This window comes from Gadus macrocephalus, chromosome 11 (genome assembly GCF_031168955.1).
Source record: "Gadus macrocephalus chromosome 11, ASM3116895v1".
NCBI lineage: Eukaryota > Metazoa > Chordata > Actinopteri > Gadiformes > Gadidae > Gadus > Gadus macrocephalus.
The window spans coordinates 6,412,364-6,435,564 of record NC_082392.1 but is presented as its reverse complement, the minus strand read 5'-3'; the positions used below and the strand labels follow the sequence as shown (position 1 = coordinate 6,435,564).

Below are 23,201 nucleotides of genomic sequence, written 5' to 3'. Positions count from 1 at the left end.
GTCACAACTTTAGAGCCTATTGTGAAACACAATACACTTCATTGTGTTGTGACACTTGGTTGCCAATACACACAAGGGGTTCATCTTTCTGCTGTCAACTGGCCTTCAAAACAAAGCTACAATCTTCTTGGTCTAATCAATAGAAAAATCCAAAGAATTGAGTAGAGTCTCCCTGGTTTTAAATGAATTATCATTGACGTTATAATTATTATTCATATAATTAACCTTGGCCAACCCAGGTAAAAAACAAAACACTTGTTTGGTGGTTTCAACAGTTTTACTTGCAATGAAATTCAAGCATACATCACAATGAACACATGTGAACATTTGGCTCTCAAACGATTTAAACGACAATCGACTGGATGGGTGTCGGCAGGGCCGTCGATAAGGGGTGAAAGGTGATGACAATTCTAGGGGCCCACAGCCCAGGGGGGGCCCACACAAAAAAAATGTTTTTAACAACCAGCCCATATTACTAGCCCCCCCCCCCCCCCCGTCAACAATTGCTCCTTCCACCCCCCCCCCCCCCCCCCCCCCCCGTCAACAATTACTCCTTCCACCCCCCCCCCCCCCCCGTCAACAATTCAGCGCAGGGGGGCCCATCAGTTCCTCTTGTATCGGGGCCCAGGAATTGTAGCAACGGCCCTGGGTGTCGGTCCTACACCTCGTCACGTCCACACGCTGCTCACTCCCTCGGACACATTCTTCAGTTGGACTCTCGTCTTCAGTTGGACGCCACGGTCTGGTCGATCCAGCGGCGCAGGTACGACACGCGTGCGTACACGGCCGGGGTGCGCACGTTGCAGTTGCTGGTTCCCCAGGAGACGATGCCCACCTGGCTCCAAACGCCGCTCCTCTCACAGACCAGCGGTCCGCCGGAGTCGCCCTGGAGAGGAGACGGTACTGTTTAGTCGTCTGCTGCACTCGCTTCTCCTTCAGCTTGTTTACATCACAGAAGTGAAGCAGGCCGCAACCGTATCAATGTGTCATCATCACGTGTCCATGACTACCTGGCAGGAGGATACTCCAGAGGCTCCAGCGCAGATCATGGCGTCGGTAATCTTGTTCTGACCCCAGTACTGGCGGCACTGAGTGCTGCTGAGCAGGGGGAGGGAAGTCTGCTGCAGATAGCGAGGGCTGGCTGAGGACGGGATGAGAGGCAGGGGATGAGGACGGGCTGTTAGTGAGGTGAGATGCCTAGGATAAGGACTGACTGAGGATAGGATGAGGTATAGTGGATGAGGACTGGCTATTGGTGAGATTAGATGGAGAGGATGACTAATGATTATCCAATACTTGATGATCTGTAATGGGGAGTGGGCAGCGATATCCCGTTAATATTGCATTTTCATTCACTACAAAGAGCTCTCAGCTCCCTGGGTGACACAGATTGGGGTTTGCTCGCTGCCTCTCTACCCATAACCCCTCCCTTCCTGTACATCACATAAGACAACACATGAAGAACCCACAGAACCCTGGGATCAGTGCAAACTAGTTCCAGAGATTCAAACTGCCTTCTAATGTGGCTCTTTTGGTTCCTGAATCCGCTGATCTGAGTGTGCGGAGACCTTTGTCAGACGGAGGCCTATCTCAGACGGAGGCCTGTCTCAGACGGAGGTCTGTCTCAGACGGAGGCCTGTCTCAGACGGAGGTCTGTCTCAGACGGAGGCCTGTCTCAGACGGAGATATATCTCAGACGGAGACCTATCGGAGAGAGGTCGGAGGCCAATCTCAGACGAAGGTTCGACTCACAGGTCTGGCTGGTCTTGCCCCAGCCGGTGGTGAAGCAGCGGGTGCCAGCGGCGGGGTCGCTGCCGGGGGTTGCCAGACACACGGGGGAAACGCGGGACGACATCCTGGCTGGGGAGGCCAGCCTCAGCAGGGTGACGTCATTGTTGAAGTTCACCCAGTTCTGGCCGTTGTAGTCGGGATGAGTGATGGCCTACGAAGGAGGGGGGGGGGGGGGGGGGGACACCACAGGATGCAGACAGGGAGAGGGTTACCGGGACGGAATGGACGCTTTGGGTGTCGTAGAGGAGCTATGCCCCTGGTTTGAGTCAATGAAGAGCATCTTAGTGGCGGGGGGATGGGTAGAGAAGCCTTGTTACCCTGGCGATGGAGATGACCTGGATCTGCTCGGCGTTGGACTGGTGGTCGTGCTCTCCCAGGACGACGCGATGGCGACCCGGGCTACAGAGACGGAAAAAATAAGAACCGTGAGGGTTCAGCAGGCGAGAGCTGGAAGAGAGAGAGAGCTGGGAGAGAGAGAGCTGAGAGAGAGAGAGAGAGAGAGAGAGAGAGAGAGAGAGAGGGCTGGGAAAGAGAGAGGGAGCTGGAAGGGAGAGAGAGAGAGAGAGAGAGAGAGCTGGAAGAGAGAGAGAGAGAGAGAGGGCTGGGAAAGAGAGAGGGAGCTGGAAGGGAGAGAGAGAGAGAGAGAGAGAGAGAGAGAGAGCTGGAAGAGAGAGATAGAGAGAGAGGTGGAAGACAGAGCGAGAGCTGGGAAAGAGATGGATGCTGTACTCACTTGACGCGGCAGTGACCAGCGGTGACCACCCAGTTCTGGTTGATCAGAGAGCCGCCACAAAAGTGGAATCCACCGGTTTCCTGAGTAGAGGATTCAGTCACATGGTCATATCATACACGAATGGATCGTAGTAGTTAGTAGTATATTTGTATTATGACTGTTAGATGTATTTTATTTTAAATGCTTTTATCGAAAGATGCTCCAGAGTAAATACAGGTGCATCTTATCAAGGAGCTGTGTGTGTTTGTGTGAGTGTGTGTGTGTGTGTGTGTGCATTGGACTAGCATTGGACTAGCTTAAGCCTGCAGGGCAAACTGGCAGTGCTACCCTTTGCAAACCACTCTGTGTCCCACTCTATCCTCTCAAACACGAACATTGGAGAGGACGTCCTTATCTTTTGCATTAAGGCCCGCTTACAGGTATTGACAACAAAATACAACCTCGCAATCTGGTATCCGTCACAATACAACCCACACTGCATCCTACATCCCACCCCAGACACTAAAGAGACAATGGCTCATATCCTAAACGGCTGTAGCTTTTACAAAGGACTGTACATCGCCAGACATGACCGTCTGGTGGACTTGGTCTCACAAGAACTCAGACAAGTACAGGACAGAACAACACACATGGATAAGCACAGCACTGTGAAATTGAACTGGTTTGATCATAATTGTACTGATAACAACCTACTGTGTAACATCCCAAACACCCCAGACATTGTTTTCATTAACCAAGCCAGAAAATCACTTACCGTCTTTGAAATAGGCTGTGCGTTTGATCTGTATATGGACACTTGCTTCACATCCAAGTTCATGAAATACCAGCCATTGGTAGAATGTATCACAGCTCTAGGATATAACTGCCAATTAATCATCCTTGTGTTCGGAAATTTGGGGCATGTACACAACGTTGTGCTCCGAGGTTTGCAGATGGGTGGACTGCAAAAGGCTGATGCGAAAAGAGTTCTACAATTCTGCTCAGTCTCAGCGACCATAGGCAGCCTCCACATCTGGAAGAGACGTTGTGTTGTCCATCCCTGAATGCCATATTGTCATATGCAATGCTTTAACCTCAGCTCAACCATCATCATTTCATCTCTACTCCTCTGCGTGCTTAAGCATTTTGCACATTCAGTGTCTGGTTAGTTTTCAGATTGAAACCTTCTAATTAATGTTTGGATCAAAAAAAAAAAACAACAACTTTGTTTTGCTTGTAGATCCAAATAAAATAATTTAAACCTGTGTGTGTGTGTGTGTGTGTGTGTGTGTGTGTGTGTGTGTGTGTGTGTGTGTGTGTGTGTGTGTGTGTGTGTGTGTGTGTGTGTGTGTGTGTGTGTGTGTGTGTGTGTGTGTGTGTGTGTGTGTGTGTGTGTGTGTGCGCGCGTTTGTACCTGGAGGGACACCTGCCAGGGCCAGGACCCAGACACGGCGTTCTGTCCGTTCACAATCTTGTGGTCTTCTTCTCTCACCTGGGGCCTGATGGATGGCATCCCACACCCTGAATACAACAATACGTGGTCAACACAGACACCCCCCCACACCCTGAATACAACAATACGTGGTCAACACAGACGCCCCCACACACCCTGAATGCACCCATACGTGGTCAATACATGATCAATACAATGCATGGTCACCACGTCGCCTTCAATGCGCATGACACACACACATCATAGCGTACGCCGTAACTCTCCGTACTTGCAACATGTTAACACGAAGCTAACATTGTGAGCATCGATGGAAGACTCTAGCACTCACCAAGGCCAGAGGCCACCAGAGCGAAACAACTGAGCATCAAAAACATGACTGCAGTAGACTGTATTCCACGTATGTGATGAACCCCCCGTTGGAGCCCTGCTTTTTATAGCTGCCCACAAACCCTCCCTGCGTGATATGTGCAGCAGTCCACATGTTACCTCAGAGATAGCGATGGGAAAGCGCTGTGCAAGGTCTGGCGGTACACAGCTGGGGTGGCGTTCAAGGCCCGCAAAACAGAAGAACATTGCACAATAACTCCACAGGAATTGGAACATTTGTGGTCAGAAAATAAGATATGTAAAACTAAGCTGTGTGCTCTTTGCAATGTACTTGGATGAACAGTTATGATATGGAGAGCTGAATGATGTCCTCTGTGTATATGGATGACCATTTCGTCTGAATTTAAGGTATATCAAGCTTTATTAGGTATTGTAGCGACCCTGGGACAATTAAATAGTTTGTGTGTTATGTGTTGCATTGTATTTCATTGTCCGTTATGCCAGTTGTTCTATGTGCATGTATTGTAATGTTCTTATTGTCAATCAGGGTGGGGGCCTGCACGCGAGTGAGACCGTGTTGCCGGGGTAACCGGGGGTTTGTTTGTGTGTCGGTTTTTCTGCAGTTGTTTACATTGTTACGGGTTTTTCAGTGACCTGGTTTTGGTTGATTAAAAACTACGATCAATTACTAATGACTCGACATGATTATGTCATCGGCGAGGTCGTTACATTGGTGTCAGAAGTGAAACTATTTTATTTTTATTTTTATTTATTTTTTCTCGGTCCTGCTGTGCTCGGCGAGTAGGCTGAAGTTGCGATCGCCGTTAGCTCTGTTTTTGTTGTGGCTTGTTCTCTGCAACAATAATGCTTCCTGCGGACTGTCGGGTGAAGATAGAGATGGACGACTACGGCGAGGGGGCATGTGGAGAAGCCTCGGAGTCTCTGGTGAGGGGTAGAACCAAACGGGAAACGGCCGCCGTGGAAAAATATGATTTTTCACGCATAGTTCGCAGCGCCGACTGCCCGTGGCCACCACAAGACGGCGACAGACACGGCGGCGCCTTTCTTACATCAAGCCCGGTGTCCATCAAGACGCCTAGATACACCGGTAAGGCTGACTGGGAAGCTTTCCACGCGCAATTTGAACTTTTAGCCGATGCTGCCGGATGGTCAGTGAAGGTCAAAGCGCTGCAGCTTGCGATGTGTCTGGCGGACGACGCATTGTCTTGTTTGTTGCTGCTTAGCCCAGAGGACAGGGGGGACTATGTTGCCCTAGTGGGGGCACTAAGTAGGCGTTTTGGACTATGTGTTAAGCCGGGGCTAATGCGCTCAGAACTCTGTAATAGGCGCAGGAAGCCTGGGGAGACGCTGCGGGCACTGGCCAACGATATCGAGAGCCTGTCTCGGCGAGCATACGCCCACATGCCGCCAGCCGTGCAGAGCGAACTCGCTCGGGATCAGTTTCTCCAGGCCCTTTCCCCTACAGAACTACGCATTCAGACCCAGCTAGCCCACCCGCAGACTTTGCAAGAGGCCTTGGAGATGGCCATAGAGAGGGAGCTGGTGTGGGCTGGAGCAATCGACGGTCATCCTGCTCCTCAGCCGATGGTGAGATCGGCGAGGGAGAGGAGTGAGGACTCACAGAAGCCAGCCTGGGTGGACGAGCTCACTGAACTCGTCCGCGCTGTCTCTATGCAGGCGGACCGCCGCCCCCCGTCTCGTCGAGAGCAGAGGGTCTGCTGGGGCTGCGGGCAGCCTGGCCACCTTGTCAGAGAGTGCCCTACAACTGTGAGAGCCCAGGGAAACGGGTCAGGGTCCGCGTAATTGGGGAGACGCGAGGCCCTGCCCCCTTACCCCCGCCGTCGTCGTCTGGAGGAGCCCATCATCACAGCCGGGGGGGCGGAGCTCCACCCCCCCCAGAAGCAGACGACAACATCCCGGAGCCTGTTGTCGTGGTGGGGCGGACCTGGGCGGGGGACTTTTGTCATGTTCCTGTCACTGTTGAGGGGGTGGCCTGTTTGGCTTTAGTCGATACGGGGTCTACTGTGACCCTGGTGAGGCCAGACATTTTGCCGACCTGGACGGTACTCCAACCTACAACCGTGCAGCTCCGCACAGTCACGGGGGAGAGGGCTCCCATGAAAGGGAAGGGGTTGTTGTCCATCTGCGTAGGGGGAAAGACTGTCCTCCACCCAGTGTGGGTAGCAGCTGTGCAGGACCCCTGTATCCTATAGGGTTGGACTTCCTGCGGTGCACTGGCTGCCAGCTGGACCTTGAGAGGGGGGCGATTGGCTTCCAAGGAGGGCCCACAGTCTATATGGCCCCGCCAAACACCTCCTACATCCGCCCCCCACCGACAACAGCTCAGATGGAACAGTCACACGTCACCGGCCCCCTTCACCCCCTTGCAAAGACCTTCCAACCACCCTGTCTTCCCGATCCCTGTCCATTGTCTCAGTCCTCCTCCTGCAACCCTTCCCCCTCCCTCCCACCCCCTTGTGTCAATGTTTCGGCTCCTACAGACTACTCCCTTGCCACCCCAGCACCCCACCCCATGAGCCTGGGCCCCTTCCCCTGCCCTGCCCAGCTTCCTCAGACAGGTGAGGAGACTGTGCTGTCGACTGTGCGGGCAATTTGGCAGGGGCACTGTGATGGACTAGACCCTCAACAGCAGGAGCAGCTGTGGCTACTACTGGCAGAGTTTAAGGACAGCTTTGCCTTGAACGAGAGCGATGTGGGTCAGACGCACCTGGTGCAGCATGAGATCGACACTGGGGATGCCAGGCCCATCAGAATGCGCCCGCGTCGCCTGCCCTTGGCCCGCCAGGAGGCTGCGGACCAGGCGCTGTGGGAGATGCAGCAGGCAGGCCTCATAGAGCCCTCAGATAGTCCCTGGGCAGCAGCCGTGGTGATGGTGCCTAAGAAGGGGGGTAAGTGGAGATTCTGTGTCGACTACAGGCCACTTAACGCAGTGACGAAGAAGGACTCCTACCCCATCCCACGCATTGATGAGGCCTTAGATGTCGTAGCTGGGTCGTCCTGGTTCTCCTCACTCGATCTCCGCTCTGGCTACTTCCAGTGCCCTCTCGCCCCTGACGCCAGACCCAAGACTGCATTCTGCACTAGCAGAGGACTGTGGCAGTTTCGGGTCCTCCCTTTCGGCCTCTGCAATGCACCTGCGACCTTCGAGAGGCTGATGGACAGAGTGGTCGCCGGCATCCCCCGGCAGCAGTGTATCGTCTACCTGGATGATATACTGGCACACGGGGGCTCCTTCGAGACAGCACTTGCCTCGCTGCGTCAGGTTCTGGAGAGAGTAGCTGCGGCGGGCTTGAAGCTCCATCCTGATAAGTGCCATTTCCTGAGGAGAGAGGTAACTTTCCTTGGGCACAGGGTGGGGGAAGAAGGCATTAGCACCATGGAGGACAAAGTGCAAGCTGTCCAGGACTGGCCCACCCCCACTGACACCAGACAGCTGAAAAGCTTCCTCGGACTGGCGTCTTACTACAGACGCTTTGTGAGGGGCTTCTCCTGTGTGGCCGCTCCCCTGTTCCGCCTGCTACAGAAGGACAGGGAGTTTGTGTGGGCAGAGGATTGCCAGTCTGCTTTCGAGACACTCAAGGGAGCTCTCACCAAAGCCCCGGTGCTCTCCCCTCCTGACCCTGCCCTGCCCTTCATCCTGGACACGGACGCTAGTAACGTTGGCAATGGCGCCGTGCTGGCACAGGAGGGGCCGGAAGGGGAGCGGGTGGTGGCGTATTACAGCAGGACATTTAACAAAGCTGAACGCCGCTACTGCGTCACTCGCCGCGAGCTGCTGGCCATCGTTAGAGCTGTACGCCACTTCAAATATTACCTCTGTGGCCGTCACTTCACTGTAAGGACTGACCACTCCGCGCTCCAGTGGCTCATGTCTTTCAAGGAGCCAGAAGGGCAGGTCGCACGGTGGATCGAGGAGCTGCAGTCCTACAGCTTCAGTGTGGTGCACAGGGCAGGGGTACGCCATGCTAATGCAGACGCCCTCTCCCGACGCCCCTGCAGTCAGGATGGCTGCCGCAACTGTGAAAGGAGGGAGAGCCGTGAGAAGGAGCTGTGCAGCCAGGAGGAGGGATGTTCTGCGGTGGAGGTGGCGTCCCCAGTCTGCTGTGAGCTCCGGGAGGTCGACACCGCAGGATGGAGACGGCAGCAGGAGGAGGACGCAGACCTTCGACCAGTGCTCCAGTGGTTGGACCAACAGCGGCGGCCCCCATGGGAAGAAGTGTCCGTTCTCTCCCTGGTCACCAAGGGACTGTGGGCTAAGTTTGAGGCCCTGCGACTGTGGGATGGCGTGCTTCAGCGGGCCTGGAAGGAACCCGCCACCGGAGAGGTGAGGTGGCAGGTGGTGGTGCCTCACTCTCTGCGTGGGGAAGTGCTTCAAGCGGTCCATGGTGCCGTGGGCTCAGGTCACTTTGGGGTGACAAAGACCCTGCGTCGCCTCCGCCTTGGCTTCTACTGGGGGCAGCACAAGAGGGACGTCGAGGACTTCTGTCGCCGCTGTGATGGCTGCACAGCCCGCAAAGGCCCCACGGAAAGGTCCCATGCCCAGCTACAGCAGTTCCCTGTGGGGTTCCCTATGGAGAGGGTTGGGGTGGATGTGGTGGGCCCGCTACCCTGCACAGAGAGGGGGAACAAGTATGTCCTCCATGGCCGTAAAATAGTCACGGCCATGGACTATTTTACCAAGTGGCCGGAGGCGTACGCTCTGCCTGACCAGGGGGCGGAGACCATAGCGGACGCTTTGGTCGGGGGGATGATTAGCCGTTTTGGGGCAGCGGAGTCCATCCACAGTGACCAGGGGAGAAATTTTGAATCCCGTGTCTTTGCGGCTTTATGTAGCAGGCTGGACATGCAGAAGACCCGTACTACCCCCCTGCACCCACAGAGTGACGGCTTGGTGGAGCGATTTCATCGCTGTATGGAGCAGCAGCTGGCCATTGTCTCGGCTGAGCATCAGCGGGATTGGGACAATCATCTGCCTCTGGTGCTCATGGCATACAGGTCAGCTGTCCAGGAGTCGACGTCCTGCACACCTGCTCTGCTGATGTTGGGCAGGGAGCTTCGCACCCCAGCTGACCTGGCGTTTGGCCGGCCGCCCGATTCTCCCCCTGTTCCTCCCCAAAACCAGTTCATAGTTCCTCATGTCCCAAATTAACCCTAAAAGTCCACCTTTTCCATTCATCCGAATGAGAACAGTCCTGGACTCCTGGCCATGGTAGAACTGGTATTGCAATGTTTAGCTGAATGCGTTGGTCTACTTTTATTACTTTGGAAATGATGGTGGCCACTAGATGGTAGCACAGTACTTTTGACTACATACGTGGAGTCAATTTCTACATTTAAGTCAAATTTAGTTTTTTTAAATCGTTGTAGCCCTACATCACCTTGGATTTGAGTGTTTTAATGCATGGAGGGACAATTTCGACATTTCGTACTTTATACAGTTTTTTTTTATGCATGCCAAATGAAATACCACGTTACTATACTTTACCGTTAATTACAGTGTATGTACCTAATGTGTTCCCCAAATCAGTGGCTCCCAACAATTGACTTCCCGTGTGACACTAAATGGTCATCAGGACCTTTCGCGGACCGCCTCATGCCTTCAGCGCCCCCTTCATACACAATTATGCCGCAGGAAGGCCATGACCAACAATCAGGTCAAGTCATCAATTTGATATCAAGACAAATAATATGATGAACATTTTATTTTCCATCATTGACCGCAGTCTTTATAATGGCAGTCGACTGTCAAACAGCATTTAACAAAGATGTTACAGGTAGAACATTTAGAAACAAATACAATACAAACCATTCAGTGGATTGTGCAAATATAAACACTTCAAGAGCTTCAAGCACAATATTTAAATGCTTAATACAGGATATGCTTCATAGGCCTTCCTGGTAGCGTTCACTGTTGTAAATGTTTACTAAATTAATTCGCATGAATTCAAGCTAGGGGTTGGTCTGTTGTGGATTGTTTATTCCTCACCAGTAGGAACTTGGGTGAAGGTTTCTGCTATGGTTGCAGATGTTTCGTTCTTCCTGTTAGCTGAACCAGACTCAGACCTCCTAAAAAGGCGTGAGATATTAGATCGGGAATTATTTGTAGCAAAGGACAGGTAGTCCTCAGCCAATGCAGTCTCCAGGACATGAAACAGAGATTGTTTGAGCTTCTTTATAAATTCATCACACATGAAGACGTAGAGCAGGGGGTTCAGGCAGCTGTTTACCGTGGTCAGGTTTGATGATAATGGTCCCAAAAATCTTCGAATTGTGACAATTTTGTCCTTGTTGCCATATGCTTCTATATACTTATGCACGTGGTAGGGGACCCAGCATACTACAAATGCAAGGATAATGGCAACAATAATGCGGAGAGATTTCCTACTCTTAGCTCGGTTGAAGCGCCTCATTCGCATACCTATGGCCACATAAGACCCCGTTATGGCCAGCATGGGGATGAGGAAGCCCATGAAGAATTGGAAGTGAGTGAGGGCCAGTTTATTGGCCGTCTGGGACAGTGCACAAATAGTGAACTGCATTCGGACGTAAACACATCTAGAATGTCCATAGGGTATGCTGCAGGCCAGAGAAGCCAGCCAGATGCAAACACATATGAGCTGAGCTTTCCGGACGGTCCTGTGGTTCTGGGACCACACCACCACCCATGTGCACAGGCAGCGATCCACACTTATGGCCGTCAGGAAGAAGACGCTGGCAAACATGTTGCTGATGGCGATGACAGAGCTGAGTTTGCACATAAACTCTCCGAAAGGCCAGTGGTAGTCCTTGGCCAGGGAGATGATTAGGAAGATCAGAAAGCTGGTGAAGAGGAAGTCAGCCAAAGCCAAGTTGAGAAACCAGATTGAGTTGACTGTTCTTTTCATTCTGAAACCGGTCACATAGATCACCAAGCCATTCCCCACCGTTCCAAACAGGAACACCAGACAAAGGATGATCAGCGAAATTGTATTCATGTATTTATGAGGATTCGTTGGCCTTTGATTATAGGCAACTGTCGCTGCTGTCGAAGTGAGGTTATCAGTTGAATCTGCCAGCAAAGAAAGGTCTGGTTAGAATAGTGGCAGCCTTCCTTTATTTAAGGAGGGCTTCTAACAGCATATCATATCACTTGCAACATGCACATTTGAGACGCTTTAGGAATGCTTATCATGAGTGTATTTTTTCTAAATCATGTTTTGAGTATCTGGGTTTGTTTATAGTCACCGAGTTAGTTAATGGATACATTTTTTTGTTTGTTTCAAAGCAGTTATATTTAATGGTACTGTAGGTAAACATAAAAAAAACAGTTCAGGTTAGCATCTTAACAATAAAAAAACATTTATATTTCATGTTACTAAAGGAAGACATTAAAAAACATTTATACTTCATAATACCCTAGGTAAACATAAATATAAAAAAATATGGTCTAGACAAACAGTACCTGTTTCCATGTTTCTGTCGATCCACCAACCCTTATCTCAACAGTACAGTCTCCACCACTGAACAAGCCACTTAGCAAAGAGACTCGACAGTCCCTCCTACTAAGTCTCGGGCTACGCCCATACTACCGCTCTCACATTTCACATGTATGCAAAGAAGATGCCAAAAAAATAAAAATATGTCACAACTTTAGAGCCTATTGTGAAACACAATACACTTCATTGTATTGTGACACTTGGTTGCCAATACACACAAGGGGTTCATCTTTCTGCTGTCAACTGGCCTTCAAAACAAAGCTACAATCTTCTTGGTCTAATCAATCGAAAAATCCAAAGAATTGAGTAGAGTCTCCCTGGTTTTAAATGAATTATCATTGACGTTATAATTATTATTCATATAATTAACCTTGGCCAACCCAGGTAAAAAACAAAACACTTGTTTGGTGGTTTCAACAGTTTTACTTGCAATGAAATTCAAGCATACAACACAATGAACACATGTGAACATTTGGCTCTCAAACGATTTAAACGACAATCGACTGGATGGGTGTCGGTCCTACACCTCGTCACGTCCACACGCTGCTCACTCCCTCGGACACATTCTTCAGTTGGACTCTCGTCTTCAGTTGGACGCCACGGTCTGGTCGATCCAGCGGCGCAGGTACGACACGCGTGCGTACACGGCCGGGGTGCGCACGTTGCAGTTGCTGGTTCCCCAGGAGACGATGCCCACCTGGCTCCAAACGCCGCTCCTCTCACAGACCAGCGGTCCGCCGGAGTCGCCCTGGAGAGGAGACGGTACTGTTTAGTCGTCTGCTGCACTCGCTTCTCCTTCAGCTTGTTTACATCACAGAAGTGAAGCAGGCCGCAACCGTATCAATGTGTCATCATCACGTGTCCATGACTACCTGGCAGGAGGATACTCCAGAGGCTCCAGCGCAGATCATGGCGTCGGTAATCCTGTTCTGACCCCAGTACTGGCGGCACTGAGTGCTGCTGAGCAGGGGGAGGGAAGTCTGCTGCAGATAGCGAGGGCTGGCTGAGGACGGGATGAGAGGCAGGGGATGAGGACGGGCTGTTAGTGAGGTGAGATGCCTAGGATAAGGACTGACTGAGGATAGGATGAGGTATAGTGGATGAGGACTGGCTGTTGGTGAGATTAGATGGAGAGGATGACGAATGATTATCCAATACTTGATGATCTGTAATGGAGAGTGGGCAGCGATATCCCGTTAATATTGCATTTGCATTCACTACAAAGAGCTCTCAGCTCCCTGGGTGACACAGATTGGGGTTTGCTCGCTGCCTCTCTACCCATAACCCCTCCCTTCCTGTACATCACATAAGACAACACATGAAGAACCCACAGAACCCTGGGATCAGTGCAAACTAGTTCCAGAGATTCAAACTGCCTTCTAATGTGGCTCTTTTGGTTCCTGAATCCGCTGATCTGAGTGTGCGGAGACCTTTGTCAGACGGAGGCCTATCTCAGACGGAGGCCTGTCTCAGACGGAGGCCTGTCTCAGACGGAGGCCTGTCTCAGACGGAGGCCTGTCTCAGACGGAGGCCTGTCTCAGACGGAGATATATCTCAGACGGAGACCTATCGGACAGAGGTCTATCTCAGACGGAGGTCTTTCTCAGACGGAGGCCAATCTCAGACGAAGGTTAGACTCACAGGTCTGGCCGGTCTTGCCCCAGCCGGTGGTGACGCAGCGGGTGCCAGCGGCGGGGTCGCTGCCGGGGGTTGCCAGACACACGGGGGAAACGCGGGACGACATCCTGGCTGGGGAGGCCAGCCTCAGCAGGGTGACGTCATTGTTGAAGTTCTGGGCGTTGTAGTAGGGATGAGTGATGGCCTACGAAGGAGGGGGGGGACACCACAGGATGCAGACAGGGAGAGGGTTACCGGGACGGAATGGACGCTTTGGGTGTCGTAGAGGAGCTATGCCCCTGGTTTGAGTCACTGAGGAGCATCTTAGTGGCGGTCAGATGGGTAGAGAAGCCTTGTTACCCTGGCGATGGAGATGACCTGGATCTGCTCGGCGTTGGACTGGCGGTCGTGCTCTCCCAGGACGACGCGATGGCGACCCGGGCTACAGAGACGGAAAAAATAAGAACCGTGAGGGTTCAGCAGACGAGAGCTGGAAGAGAGAGAGAGCTGGGAGAGAGAGAGAGAGAGAGAGAGAGAGAGAGAGAGAGAGAGAGAGAGAGAGGGAGCTGGAAGGGAGAGAGAGAGAGAGAGAGAGAGAGAGAGAGAGAGAGAGAGAGAGAGAGAGAGAGAGAGAGAGAGAGAGAGAGAGCTGGGAGAGAGAGAGCTGGGAGAGAGAGAGAGCTGGGAGAGAGAGAGCTGGGAGAGAGAGAGAGCTGAGAGAGAGAGAGAGAGAGAGAGAGAGGGAGCTGGAAGGGAGAGAGAGAGAGAGAGAGAGAGAGAGAGAGAGAGAGAGAGAGAGAGAGAGAGAGAGAGAGAGAGAGAGAGAGAGAGAGAGAGAGAGAGAGAGAGAGAGAGAGAGAGAGCTGGAAGAGAGAGATAGAGAGAGATAGAGAGAGAGCTGGGAAAGAGATGGATGCTGTACTCACCTGACGCGGCAGTGACCAGCGGTGACCACCCAGTTCTGGTTGATCAGAGAGCCGCCACAAAAGTGGAATCCACTGGTTTCCTGAGTAGAGAATTCAGTCACATGGTCATATCATACACAAATGGATCGTAGTAGTTTCATCTGACTGTCACTGATCAAAATTAGTATATTTGTATTATGACTGTTAGATGTATTTTCTTTTAAATGCTTTTATCGAAAGATGCTCCAGAGTAAATACAGGTGCATCTTATCAAGGAGCTGTGTGTGTTTGTGTGAGTGTGTGTGTGTGTGTGTGTGCATTGGACTAGCATTGGACTAGCTTAAGCCTGCAGGGCAAACTGGCAGTGCTACCCTTTGCAAACCACTCTGTGTCCCACTCTATCCTCTCAAACACGACCATTGGAGAGGACGTCCTTATCTTTTGCATTAAGGCCCGCTTACAGGTATTGACAACAAAATACAACCTTGCAATCTGGTATCCGTCACAATACAACCCACACTGCATCCTACATCCCACCCCCGGCACTGAAGAGACAATGGCTCATATCCTAAACGGCTGTAGCTTTTACAAAGGACTGTGCTTAAGCATTTTGCACATTCAGTGTCTGGTTAGTTTTCAGATTGAAACCTTCTAATTAATGTTTGGATAAAAAAAAAAAGAAGAAAACTTTGTTTTGCTTGTAGATCCAAATAAAATAATTTAAACCTGTGTGTGTGTGTGTGTGTGTGTGTGTGTGTGTGTGTGTGTGTGTGTGTGTGTGTGTGTGTGTGTGTGTGTGTGTGTGTGTGTGTGTGTGTGTGTGTGTGTGTGTGTGTGTGTGTGTGTGTGTGTGTGTGCGTGCGCGCGTTTGTACCTGGAGGGACACCTGCCAGGGCCAGGACCCGGACACGGCGTTCTGTCCGTTCACAATCTTGTGGTCTTCTTCTCTCACCTGGGGCCTGATGGATGGCATCCCACACCCTGAATACAACAATACGTGGTCAACACAGACACCCCCCCACACCCTGAATACAACAATACGTGGTCAACACAGACACCCCCCCACACCCTGAATACAACAATACGTGGTCAACACAGACGCCCCCACACACCCTGAATGCACCCATACGTGGTCAATACATGATCAATACAATGCATGGTCACCACGTCGCCTTCAATGCGCATGACACACACACATCATAGCGTACGCCGTAACTCTCCGTACTTGCAACATGTTAACACGAAGCTAACATTGTGAGCATCGATGGAAGACTCTAGCACTCACCAAGGCCAGAGGCCACCAGAGCGAAACAACTGAGCATCAAAAACATGACTGCAGTAGACTGTATTCCACGTTTGTGATGAACCCCCCGTTGGAGCCCTGCTTTTTATAGCTGCCCACAAACCCTCCCTGCGTGATATGTGCAGCAGTCCACATGTTACCTCAGAGATAGCGATGGGAAAGCGCTGTGCAAGGTCTGGCGGTACACAGCTGGGGTGTCGTTCAAGGCCCGCAAAACAGAAGAACATTGCACAATAACTCCACAGGAATTGGAACATTTGTGGTCAGAAAATAAGATATGTAAAACTAAGCTGTGTGCTCTTTGCAATGTACTTGGATGAACAGTTATGATATGGAGAGCTGAATGATGTCCTCTGTGTATATGGATGACCATTTCGTCTGCATTTAAGGTATATCAAGCTTTATTAGGTATTATGTATTAAGTATTGGAGCATTATGTATTATGTATGATTCCTAATGTGAAATATTTGTGATTTCTTTTCTGCTGCTGTTACTCATGCAAAGCATGTTTAGTATAACTTTAATGTCCCAAAAGGGAAACTTGTCTTGCAGTCAGGTACACATGAAAAACACAATATACACAAGGACACACGACAAAGAGATAGACACAGGATAATATAAGTAAAAAAACGGTCATACTTATCTAGTTATCAGATTCAAATACATTTACAGGTATGTGCAAAGAATTGTGCAAATTGAGTATTGCGCTAGGAATAAAATAGTTTTTTGTCCTATTGGACTTAGAAAGAGGGACTTTTAGTCTCCGGCCTGAGGGAAGGGCCCCAAATGAACAATGAGGGGGTGATTTTTACAGTCCAATATAGACATTGTTTTCTGAGTAACCTACTTGTGGATACTTGTGGACAGCCAATCAACTTCGCAACCACCTTCACAATATGGCTGAGGTTGTTTCTGTCCCTAAGGCTGATGCCCCCATATGGCAATACAAGAAAAAGTGAGAACAGACTCAATTAAAGATGTATAAAATAAAGACAACATAACCTTATCGACATTAAAAGAATTAAGCGTCCGAAGGAGGTACCATCGTTTTTGCCCCTTCTTGCAAATAGTATCAGTATTAACGTCAAATTTGAGTTTATTGTCTATCATTGTTCCCAGACATTTATACTGGTCAACCATCTCTATGCAGTTTCCATATATGTAAGTAGGTGGAGGAGAACAAGATGGTTTCTTCTAAAATCAATGGCCATATTTTTTGTCTTTGAGATGTTAAGCTGAAGAAAAAAACAATTGACAAACTCATCAGCATGTCCTTGAATAGCCGACTCTATATAAAGAGACTCACCAGTATAGCCTCAGCATTATAGGAATCATACACAACATTCAAATCCCAATGCATCCTTATCAATGGAAGATGGAAGATGGCAGCCGGCTCTGTGATGTGACAGGCAGGGAAGAGAGAACACATGATGACTAGTGATGGGTCGTTCGCGACCGAATCAGTTCGAATGAATGAATCTTTAACAAGGCCGAAGAATGCGCGATATAAACGATATACGATATAAACGATAAAAAATGGCCTACGATAGAGATTTTAGTTATATTGCTCTATCGCGATAATGTATGTTTGACGCGATCTATCCATGACTCGCGAAATATAAAGAGCCACGAGCTGCAACCGTCTGCAACGCATCGTCCGCGACCCGCGAATTTTAAAAAGAGCCACGAGCTGCAACCAGCTGCATCGCATCATCCGCGACACGCGAAATTTAAAGAGCCACGAGCTGCAACCGGCTGCAACGCATCGTCCGCGACCCGCGGAATTTAAAGAGCCATGAGCTCCAACCGGCTTCAACGCATCATCGTCATCTAAGTAAATATGGCTGAAAGCGAAACGGAGGAGCTGGTGATTGCTCTCATTTCATGTTCATTTCAAAATTATATGCGTTCATTTTCCACTTATTGTTTTATGTTTTAATAGCAAGTATCTGTGCACACACTTGGAAGATTTTTCTTTATTTAAAATAGCCATGCCTAATACTGGACGTATTTCCCTAATTCACAGTATCCGTTTCTTTATTAACAAGACACCACCAATTTTTATTTCATTAAGAGAAGTATACGTCATTACACAGAAGATTTTTTTCTTTTTTAAAGTCTACAACATTATGTTGTATGATTAGTTTTGCCCAATAAATGTTCTCAAAACGACATACATTTAGCAGTTTAGCTTTCCTTAGAGTCTATGTAACCTGTTCTGAAATGGTTCTATTATGATTTATATATCGTGATATATATCGTTATCGCAATAGGTTGCATGTATATCGCAATATGGATTTTAGGCCATATCGCCCATCCCTATTCTTCTCTCTCATTCGTCTCGTTCGTTCTCAGACTTGACTCCTCCCAGACCCACTAGTCGCTGACTCGCTGTTCGTTCACTGACTGTGAGCGGTGAAGAGGGAAGAGGCTTAGTGAGCGAACGTACAATAATACGATTCAAAATCAGGGAAATGGTAAATGCATGCTGTCTTTTTACTTTCTGTTTCATGCCAGATTAATAAAATATTTGTATGTCTCGTCAATCAGTCTATTCTTTAATGGTTCTTTCTCCACCCGGGACCCCCACCATCATTGCTAAATCAAGTCTATTATCTTGCTGATATGTTAAACATCCAATAATCAACTACACCCCCCCATCCCGCTGCGTTTGGTTAAAGTTGTAATGTTGTGTTGATTGATGACCGACTTCCACGATCGTTTGAGAATGAGAACGAGGGAGCTACCGGAAACTCGACTGAACGAATGTCACACGAACGGTTCTGAACGATTTCCTCTTGGCGAACTGATCGACGCGAACTGAATCAAGGAAAACAATCATTGAATCCATCACTAATGATGACACTGGGTTTCAACTGGTTCCTGTCCAGCAAGGAGAGGATGTGGTTGCACTTGTCCACAATGGCCTTGTGGTCCTCCGGGCCGAGTATGTCCTGGAGCTTCTCTTCCTCTACGGATGTTGAAGGCCATCTCTGCCCTGCATGTTGAAAGGCCAGAGATTCCGGAGAGTTATTAGAGGTGACCTGGGCTTCGTCCTCAGCCTTGTCCTGGTCCACCTCCTAGATATATAGATAACAACTTCATTCCTTCCTTAAATTCCTCCTGGTCCATGCGCTCAATGTGATGATGGACAGACACCCTGTGATGTTCATACTGCTCTGCATTCATGTTCAATACGTAGTTAACTAATGTTCCAGTTCACTCAGGTTCCATATGTTATTCATGCGTAGTTCCATCATGTTCCATACATAGTACCCTCATGCTCCATACGTAGTTAATACGTAGTTCACTCATGTTCCATAAGTAATTCATAAGTAGTTCCCTCATGCTCCATACTTAGTTAATATGCAGTTCACTTATGTTCCATACGTAATTCATACATAGTTCCCGCATGGTCCATACCTAGTTTACTCGTTCTATATGTAGTTCACTCATGTTCCATAAGTCGGTCACTCATGTTCCAAACGTATTCAAGAACTTATTTAATTCCACCATTAATTCCGCCTAGTTTTGTTTGCATAATGTTGTTTCTAGATTCATGGGTACTGGCTACAGCATATATCAGGGTAGAGCATACATCGGGTTCCTGCATATATTGGGGTACAAGCCTTTATCATTGGTAATGGTGTTCGTGTTTTCCTTGCCGGTGCTCTTGTCCACAGCAGATACATTCAGGTTGCCATCTGCATCAATGTCAAAGGTCTCCTCTTGGGGAAGGGAGTACCAGTAACGGGATACCTGTCATCTCAAATCTGTCCAGAATTGTATTGTCCTTGTTCATGGCTCTCTCCCCTTCATAGACTTGAGCCCGCCAGCGGTTTCAATTCCCAGGGAGAGGGGGGTGACGTCCAGCAGAAGCAGGTCCTGTACATTCAGACTTATCGCCGGACAAAAGGGCTGCCTGCACAGCTGTGCGATGACATAACCATTGACTGAGAGATTGTGACTGGGAGAAATGAGTTTGGGTTAAACATGATACGGATATGATAATACAGAACACACACATATTGCCTAAACATGTTTGTGACGTGATAATATACAATATATACATGTTGAGTGAAACATGATAATGATTTGATAATACAGAACATATAAACAGGGTTGAACATAATAATGATATAATATATAATATATATATATTGGATTAAACATAATGCTATTATACTATAGAAAATAATACATATTGTGTTAAACTGATAATATGAGACTACAGAATATATAAAAAAAAGGGTTAAACATGATAATTATAGGATAGTACAGTACAGCAGGGACTGGATGCACCCAGCTGCTCCATAGGCCCCTGCCTCATCAGGGTTGATGCTCTTTTTGAGGTTGAGACCGTCCAGAAGCAGCTTCTGGATCTTGGGGACGCGGGTGTGGAGCAGCCCAACCGGTACGATGTCCTGAACCCGGGCCTTGTCCCTTAGGGCCTTCTCCACGGGCGCCAGGGTACCCCGGAAAAGTCTGCATTGAGCTCCTCGCAGCGATCTCTGGTGATGGAGGGGGAGAGGTCGACGCCCTCGTGCTGGGAATCGACCTCAATGCTGCCCTGGGTGCTGCTGGAGAGGGTGCGCTCGCTTGCAGGCGGTGCGGAGACTGTAAATGATTCTTATGAAGGTCTGTTAAAATAACCACTTCCTCCATGCATTTATTTTGATGCTGAGAACCGTGCAATGGCATGCATTCCATGATGCGATTTACCGCTACCGGAAACCAGGCTGAACGAACAAACGATTTGCGAACGACTCCTCCCAGTTCAGTCGAGTTTCCGGTAGCCCTGAGTCTGACTGACTCAGCTGAGAACCGTGCAATGGCGTGCATTCCATGATGCGATTCACCGCTACGGTTCTCAGGTGAGTTAGTCAGAATCAGTGGAGTTAGTGCTACCGGAAACTCGACTGAACGAACGAACGAACGAACGATTCGCGAACGACTCCTCTTGGTGAACTGAATCGCCAGGGTCACGGGTCACGGAAACAAATCATTAAATCCACCACTAATGCCTGCTGCTGATGCTGCTACATCGCCCCATGCTGTTCACATGGAGTCATCGAGCAGCACATGTTCCTGCATGTCACCGCATGATCCACTACGGCCATCCAGGGAGCGGTCTCGTGGATTCGGTGCATTGGTCAAGTACAGTCGCATTCATTGACGCAGAACTGAGTATTACCCCATATTATATGGTCTACGGTACTGCCAATAAGGTGAGCAACACATTAACAGCTTCTTAAACTGAACCAGGGAACATTTAATACTCACCTGCTCATCTACAACGAAGGAACTGTTGATACAAACTTTATACAGACGGACACATTCATGTGGACACTTTATAATTAAGGACATTTAAAAAAAAATTTAACTGCATTTCATGCTATCTGAAAATTGTGCTTATCATGGTATTTACCTGAACATTTACAGTTATTTGAGTGTCTGCACATTAATGTACAACCCGGTATCACGCGATTGCGTGCTCCTGCGCACGAACGTTAATCTATTGAAGCGTGTTCCAGAACACGAGTCCGACTTTTTGCGTGTTACACAGAACGAAATGTAAACCAATGCATTCTGAATGGGAGTGTTCTAACGTGCTCCACAAAACGGTACGAGAGAGAGAGAAAGAGAGAGAGGGAGGGACAGAGAGAGCGAGAGAGCGAGAGAGGCTTCAGAAATGGTGTGCGCAGATAGTACAGTGCACCCTAGTTATGTTTATGCCAAAACCACAAATGCTATATGTATATATATATATTTCCTAATTATATATATTGCCTATATATATGTATATTATATGCAATTAAATCCTTTCTGATTCTGATAGGCTATATATATAATTAGGCTATAATTATATTATTTAGTGTGTAATGAGACAATCTATAGCCAAATTGTCGAAGATGCCCGAGCAGAGGCGTCGTCAGCCCCTTTTTACTGGGGCACGTGCCCCAGTAAAAGTCTCCAGTGCCCCAGTAAAATTCCATTGATCATTATTAAATTCATCTGCAGAAGCGCCGCTCTCGCTATGGAATCGGCAGGATTCATCAAGTGCATCTCCTGCTGCCTCGGGAGTCTTCAGTCGAGTCTGCCTCTTACCAGCCAATCAAAAAACGAAAGGGGCTACATAAAAGCCAATCAGAAAATAGCCCTATTGTATCTGGGTAAGATTTAACGCAACAACCAATGAAAAAAATCAGTTATTTACGGATTCGTCCACGTGACTCTTCTGAAAGTGTGTAAAGTATGACCAAGTGTTTCTTTCTGTTCAATAGTCTAGATAGAACTTTATCAATCCCCTGTAGGAAAAATTTGTTAATAATGGTAAAAAAAATAAGGAATCTCCCACTTCCGGCTTCCATGAAAGAGAACCATACTAATTCACACAATAGCGTTGATGCAAATCTAGCATTAAAGGTTAATTTAAGGAAGTTCTCTCCAGTCACGCTGAAACTAGTTTGCTAGTAGTAGCGCTTTAATTTGCAGTGTAAGAGAATTCTGGGAAATCTGAATGCTGACAAAATTCTCAGAATTCTGACACTGCAATTTATTTGCACGCTACGACTAGTGAACTACTTTTAAAAAAAACTCGACACTGCGACCAGGCGACAAATGACTGGTGAGAACCTTCTTAAATGAACCTTTAATGCTGGATTTAATTATCAGAATTCGGATTTTATCCAAGTATTCTGACTTTATTATCAGAATGCTGAATTTTATCTCACAATTCAGAGTTTATTAGCCTATTCGATTTCTGAATTAAAATTCTTGTGATGAATAATCTACATTTGTACAGTCGATTAATTCCCGTCAACTATGTTTTCTAACACCAGCATTTCCACAACTATGCTCATGTTTGTGACTGCTATACAAAACCATTTATAGTGCATCTATTTTTCTGCTGGGTAGTGATAGTCGCCCTAAATGCAGCTTTAATTTGGGCTCTGATTCTGAATAAATGCCGCTGCTGAACTGTGTGAATAAATAAAGGGAACTGAAATCTAAAGAAGACACGTGGTTTTGATGTACCGTGAATTCCAGCTGAAAGTGGAACATTGCTGCCATCAGGGGAAATGAATGTAACCTAGGCATATTTTAAGTAGCTTTCAATTCCTTGTTTTTTTGTTGATCATGTTTCGTTGGAAACCACGGGAGCTGGAAAAAGCCCAGAGTAACTCATCTCCTTTTTTAACGTTACAACAAATTCACAACTTGTTTGACACAAACAATGACAACTTGATTGCTGTTAAAGAATGTTGCCCACATAATTAGCACCAGTTTTCAATACTGAGCATCTGTAGCCTGTAGTTTTATAGCACACACACACACACACACACACACACACACACCATGCGTGCACGCACACACGCGGAAAATGAATAATGAATGAAAAATTGTCTGTCTTCAAAACTTGAGGAAGTTTTAGACAAAAACTTCCTTAACACAAAAAAGGAAATTATGGATATACAGGGTGTTTTTAACATACTGGATCCAACAATGATCCCAACATTGACACAGATAATTCAGATCATTGCACTCACAATTCCTGTAAACAGTTGTAGTTGTG

At 48.2% G+C, this 23,201-nt stretch overlaps 3 protein-coding genes and 1 pseudogene across 5 annotated transcripts; all 4 read right to left on the bottom strand.

Annotated features, from left to right (window-relative positions):
• Positions 1 to 255: 255 nt before the first annotated feature.
• Positions 256 to 4,428, bottom strand: LOC132467163 (chymotrypsin-like protease CTRL-1). Of its 3 annotated transcripts, none has more exons than XM_060064295.1 (8): positions 4,285 to 4,428; positions 3,918 to 4,024; positions 2,525 to 2,604; positions 2,097 to 2,190; positions 1,753 to 1,921; positions 1,011 to 1,177; positions 642 to 886; positions 256 to 358 (listed from the first exon to the last, which is right to left on the bottom strand). In XM_060064295.1, exons 1-7 carry the CDS (start codon positions 4,328 to 4,330, stop codon positions 725 to 727), a joined length of 825 nt encoding a protein of 274 aa, XP_059920278.1. In that variant the 5' UTR covers positions 4,331 to 4,428; the 3' UTR covers positions 256 to 358; positions 642 to 724. The 3 variants fall into 3 exon arrangements, with proteins under 3 accessions (XP_059920278.1, XP_059920277.1, XP_059920279.1); XM_060064294.1 differs by having other exon boundaries at positions 1,753 to 1,942; positions 2,109 to 2,190; XM_060064296.1 differs by having other exon boundaries at positions 1,011 to 1,141; positions 1,753 to 1,942; positions 2,109 to 2,190.
• A 5,584-nt stretch (positions 4,429 to 10,012) lies between these two features.
• LOC132467160 (C3a anaphylatoxin chemotactic receptor-like) lies at positions 10,013 to 11,880 on the bottom strand. Its single transcript, XM_060064290.1, has 2 exons — positions 11,767 to 11,880; positions 10,013 to 11,373 (listed from the first exon to the last, which is right to left on the bottom strand). Exons 1-2 carry the CDS (start codon positions 11,774 to 11,776, stop codon positions 10,301 to 10,303), a joined length of 1,083 nt encoding a protein of 360 aa, XP_059920273.1. The 5' UTR covers positions 11,777 to 11,880; the 3' UTR covers positions 10,013 to 10,300.
• Positions 11,881 to 12,200: 320 nt separating this feature from the next.
• LOC132467166 (chymotrypsin-like protease CTRL-1) lies at positions 12,201 to 15,755 on the bottom strand. The gene is made up of 7 exons (XM_060064305.1): positions 15,608 to 15,755; positions 15,197 to 15,303; positions 14,344 to 14,423; positions 13,778 to 13,859; positions 13,442 to 13,622; positions 12,673 to 12,803; positions 12,201 to 12,548 (listed from the first exon to the last, which is right to left on the bottom strand). Exons 1-7 carry the CDS (start codon positions 15,651 to 15,653, stop codon positions 12,387 to 12,389), a joined length of 789 nt encoding a protein of 262 aa, XP_059920288.1. The 5' UTR covers positions 15,654 to 15,755; the 3' UTR covers positions 12,201 to 12,386.
• A 3,552-nt stretch (positions 15,756 to 19,307) lies between these two features.
• Positions 19,308 to 20,916, bottom strand: LOC132467500 (heat shock 70 kDa protein-like; annotated as a pseudogene).
• Between the last annotated feature and the right edge of the window lie 2,285 nt (positions 20,917 to 23,201).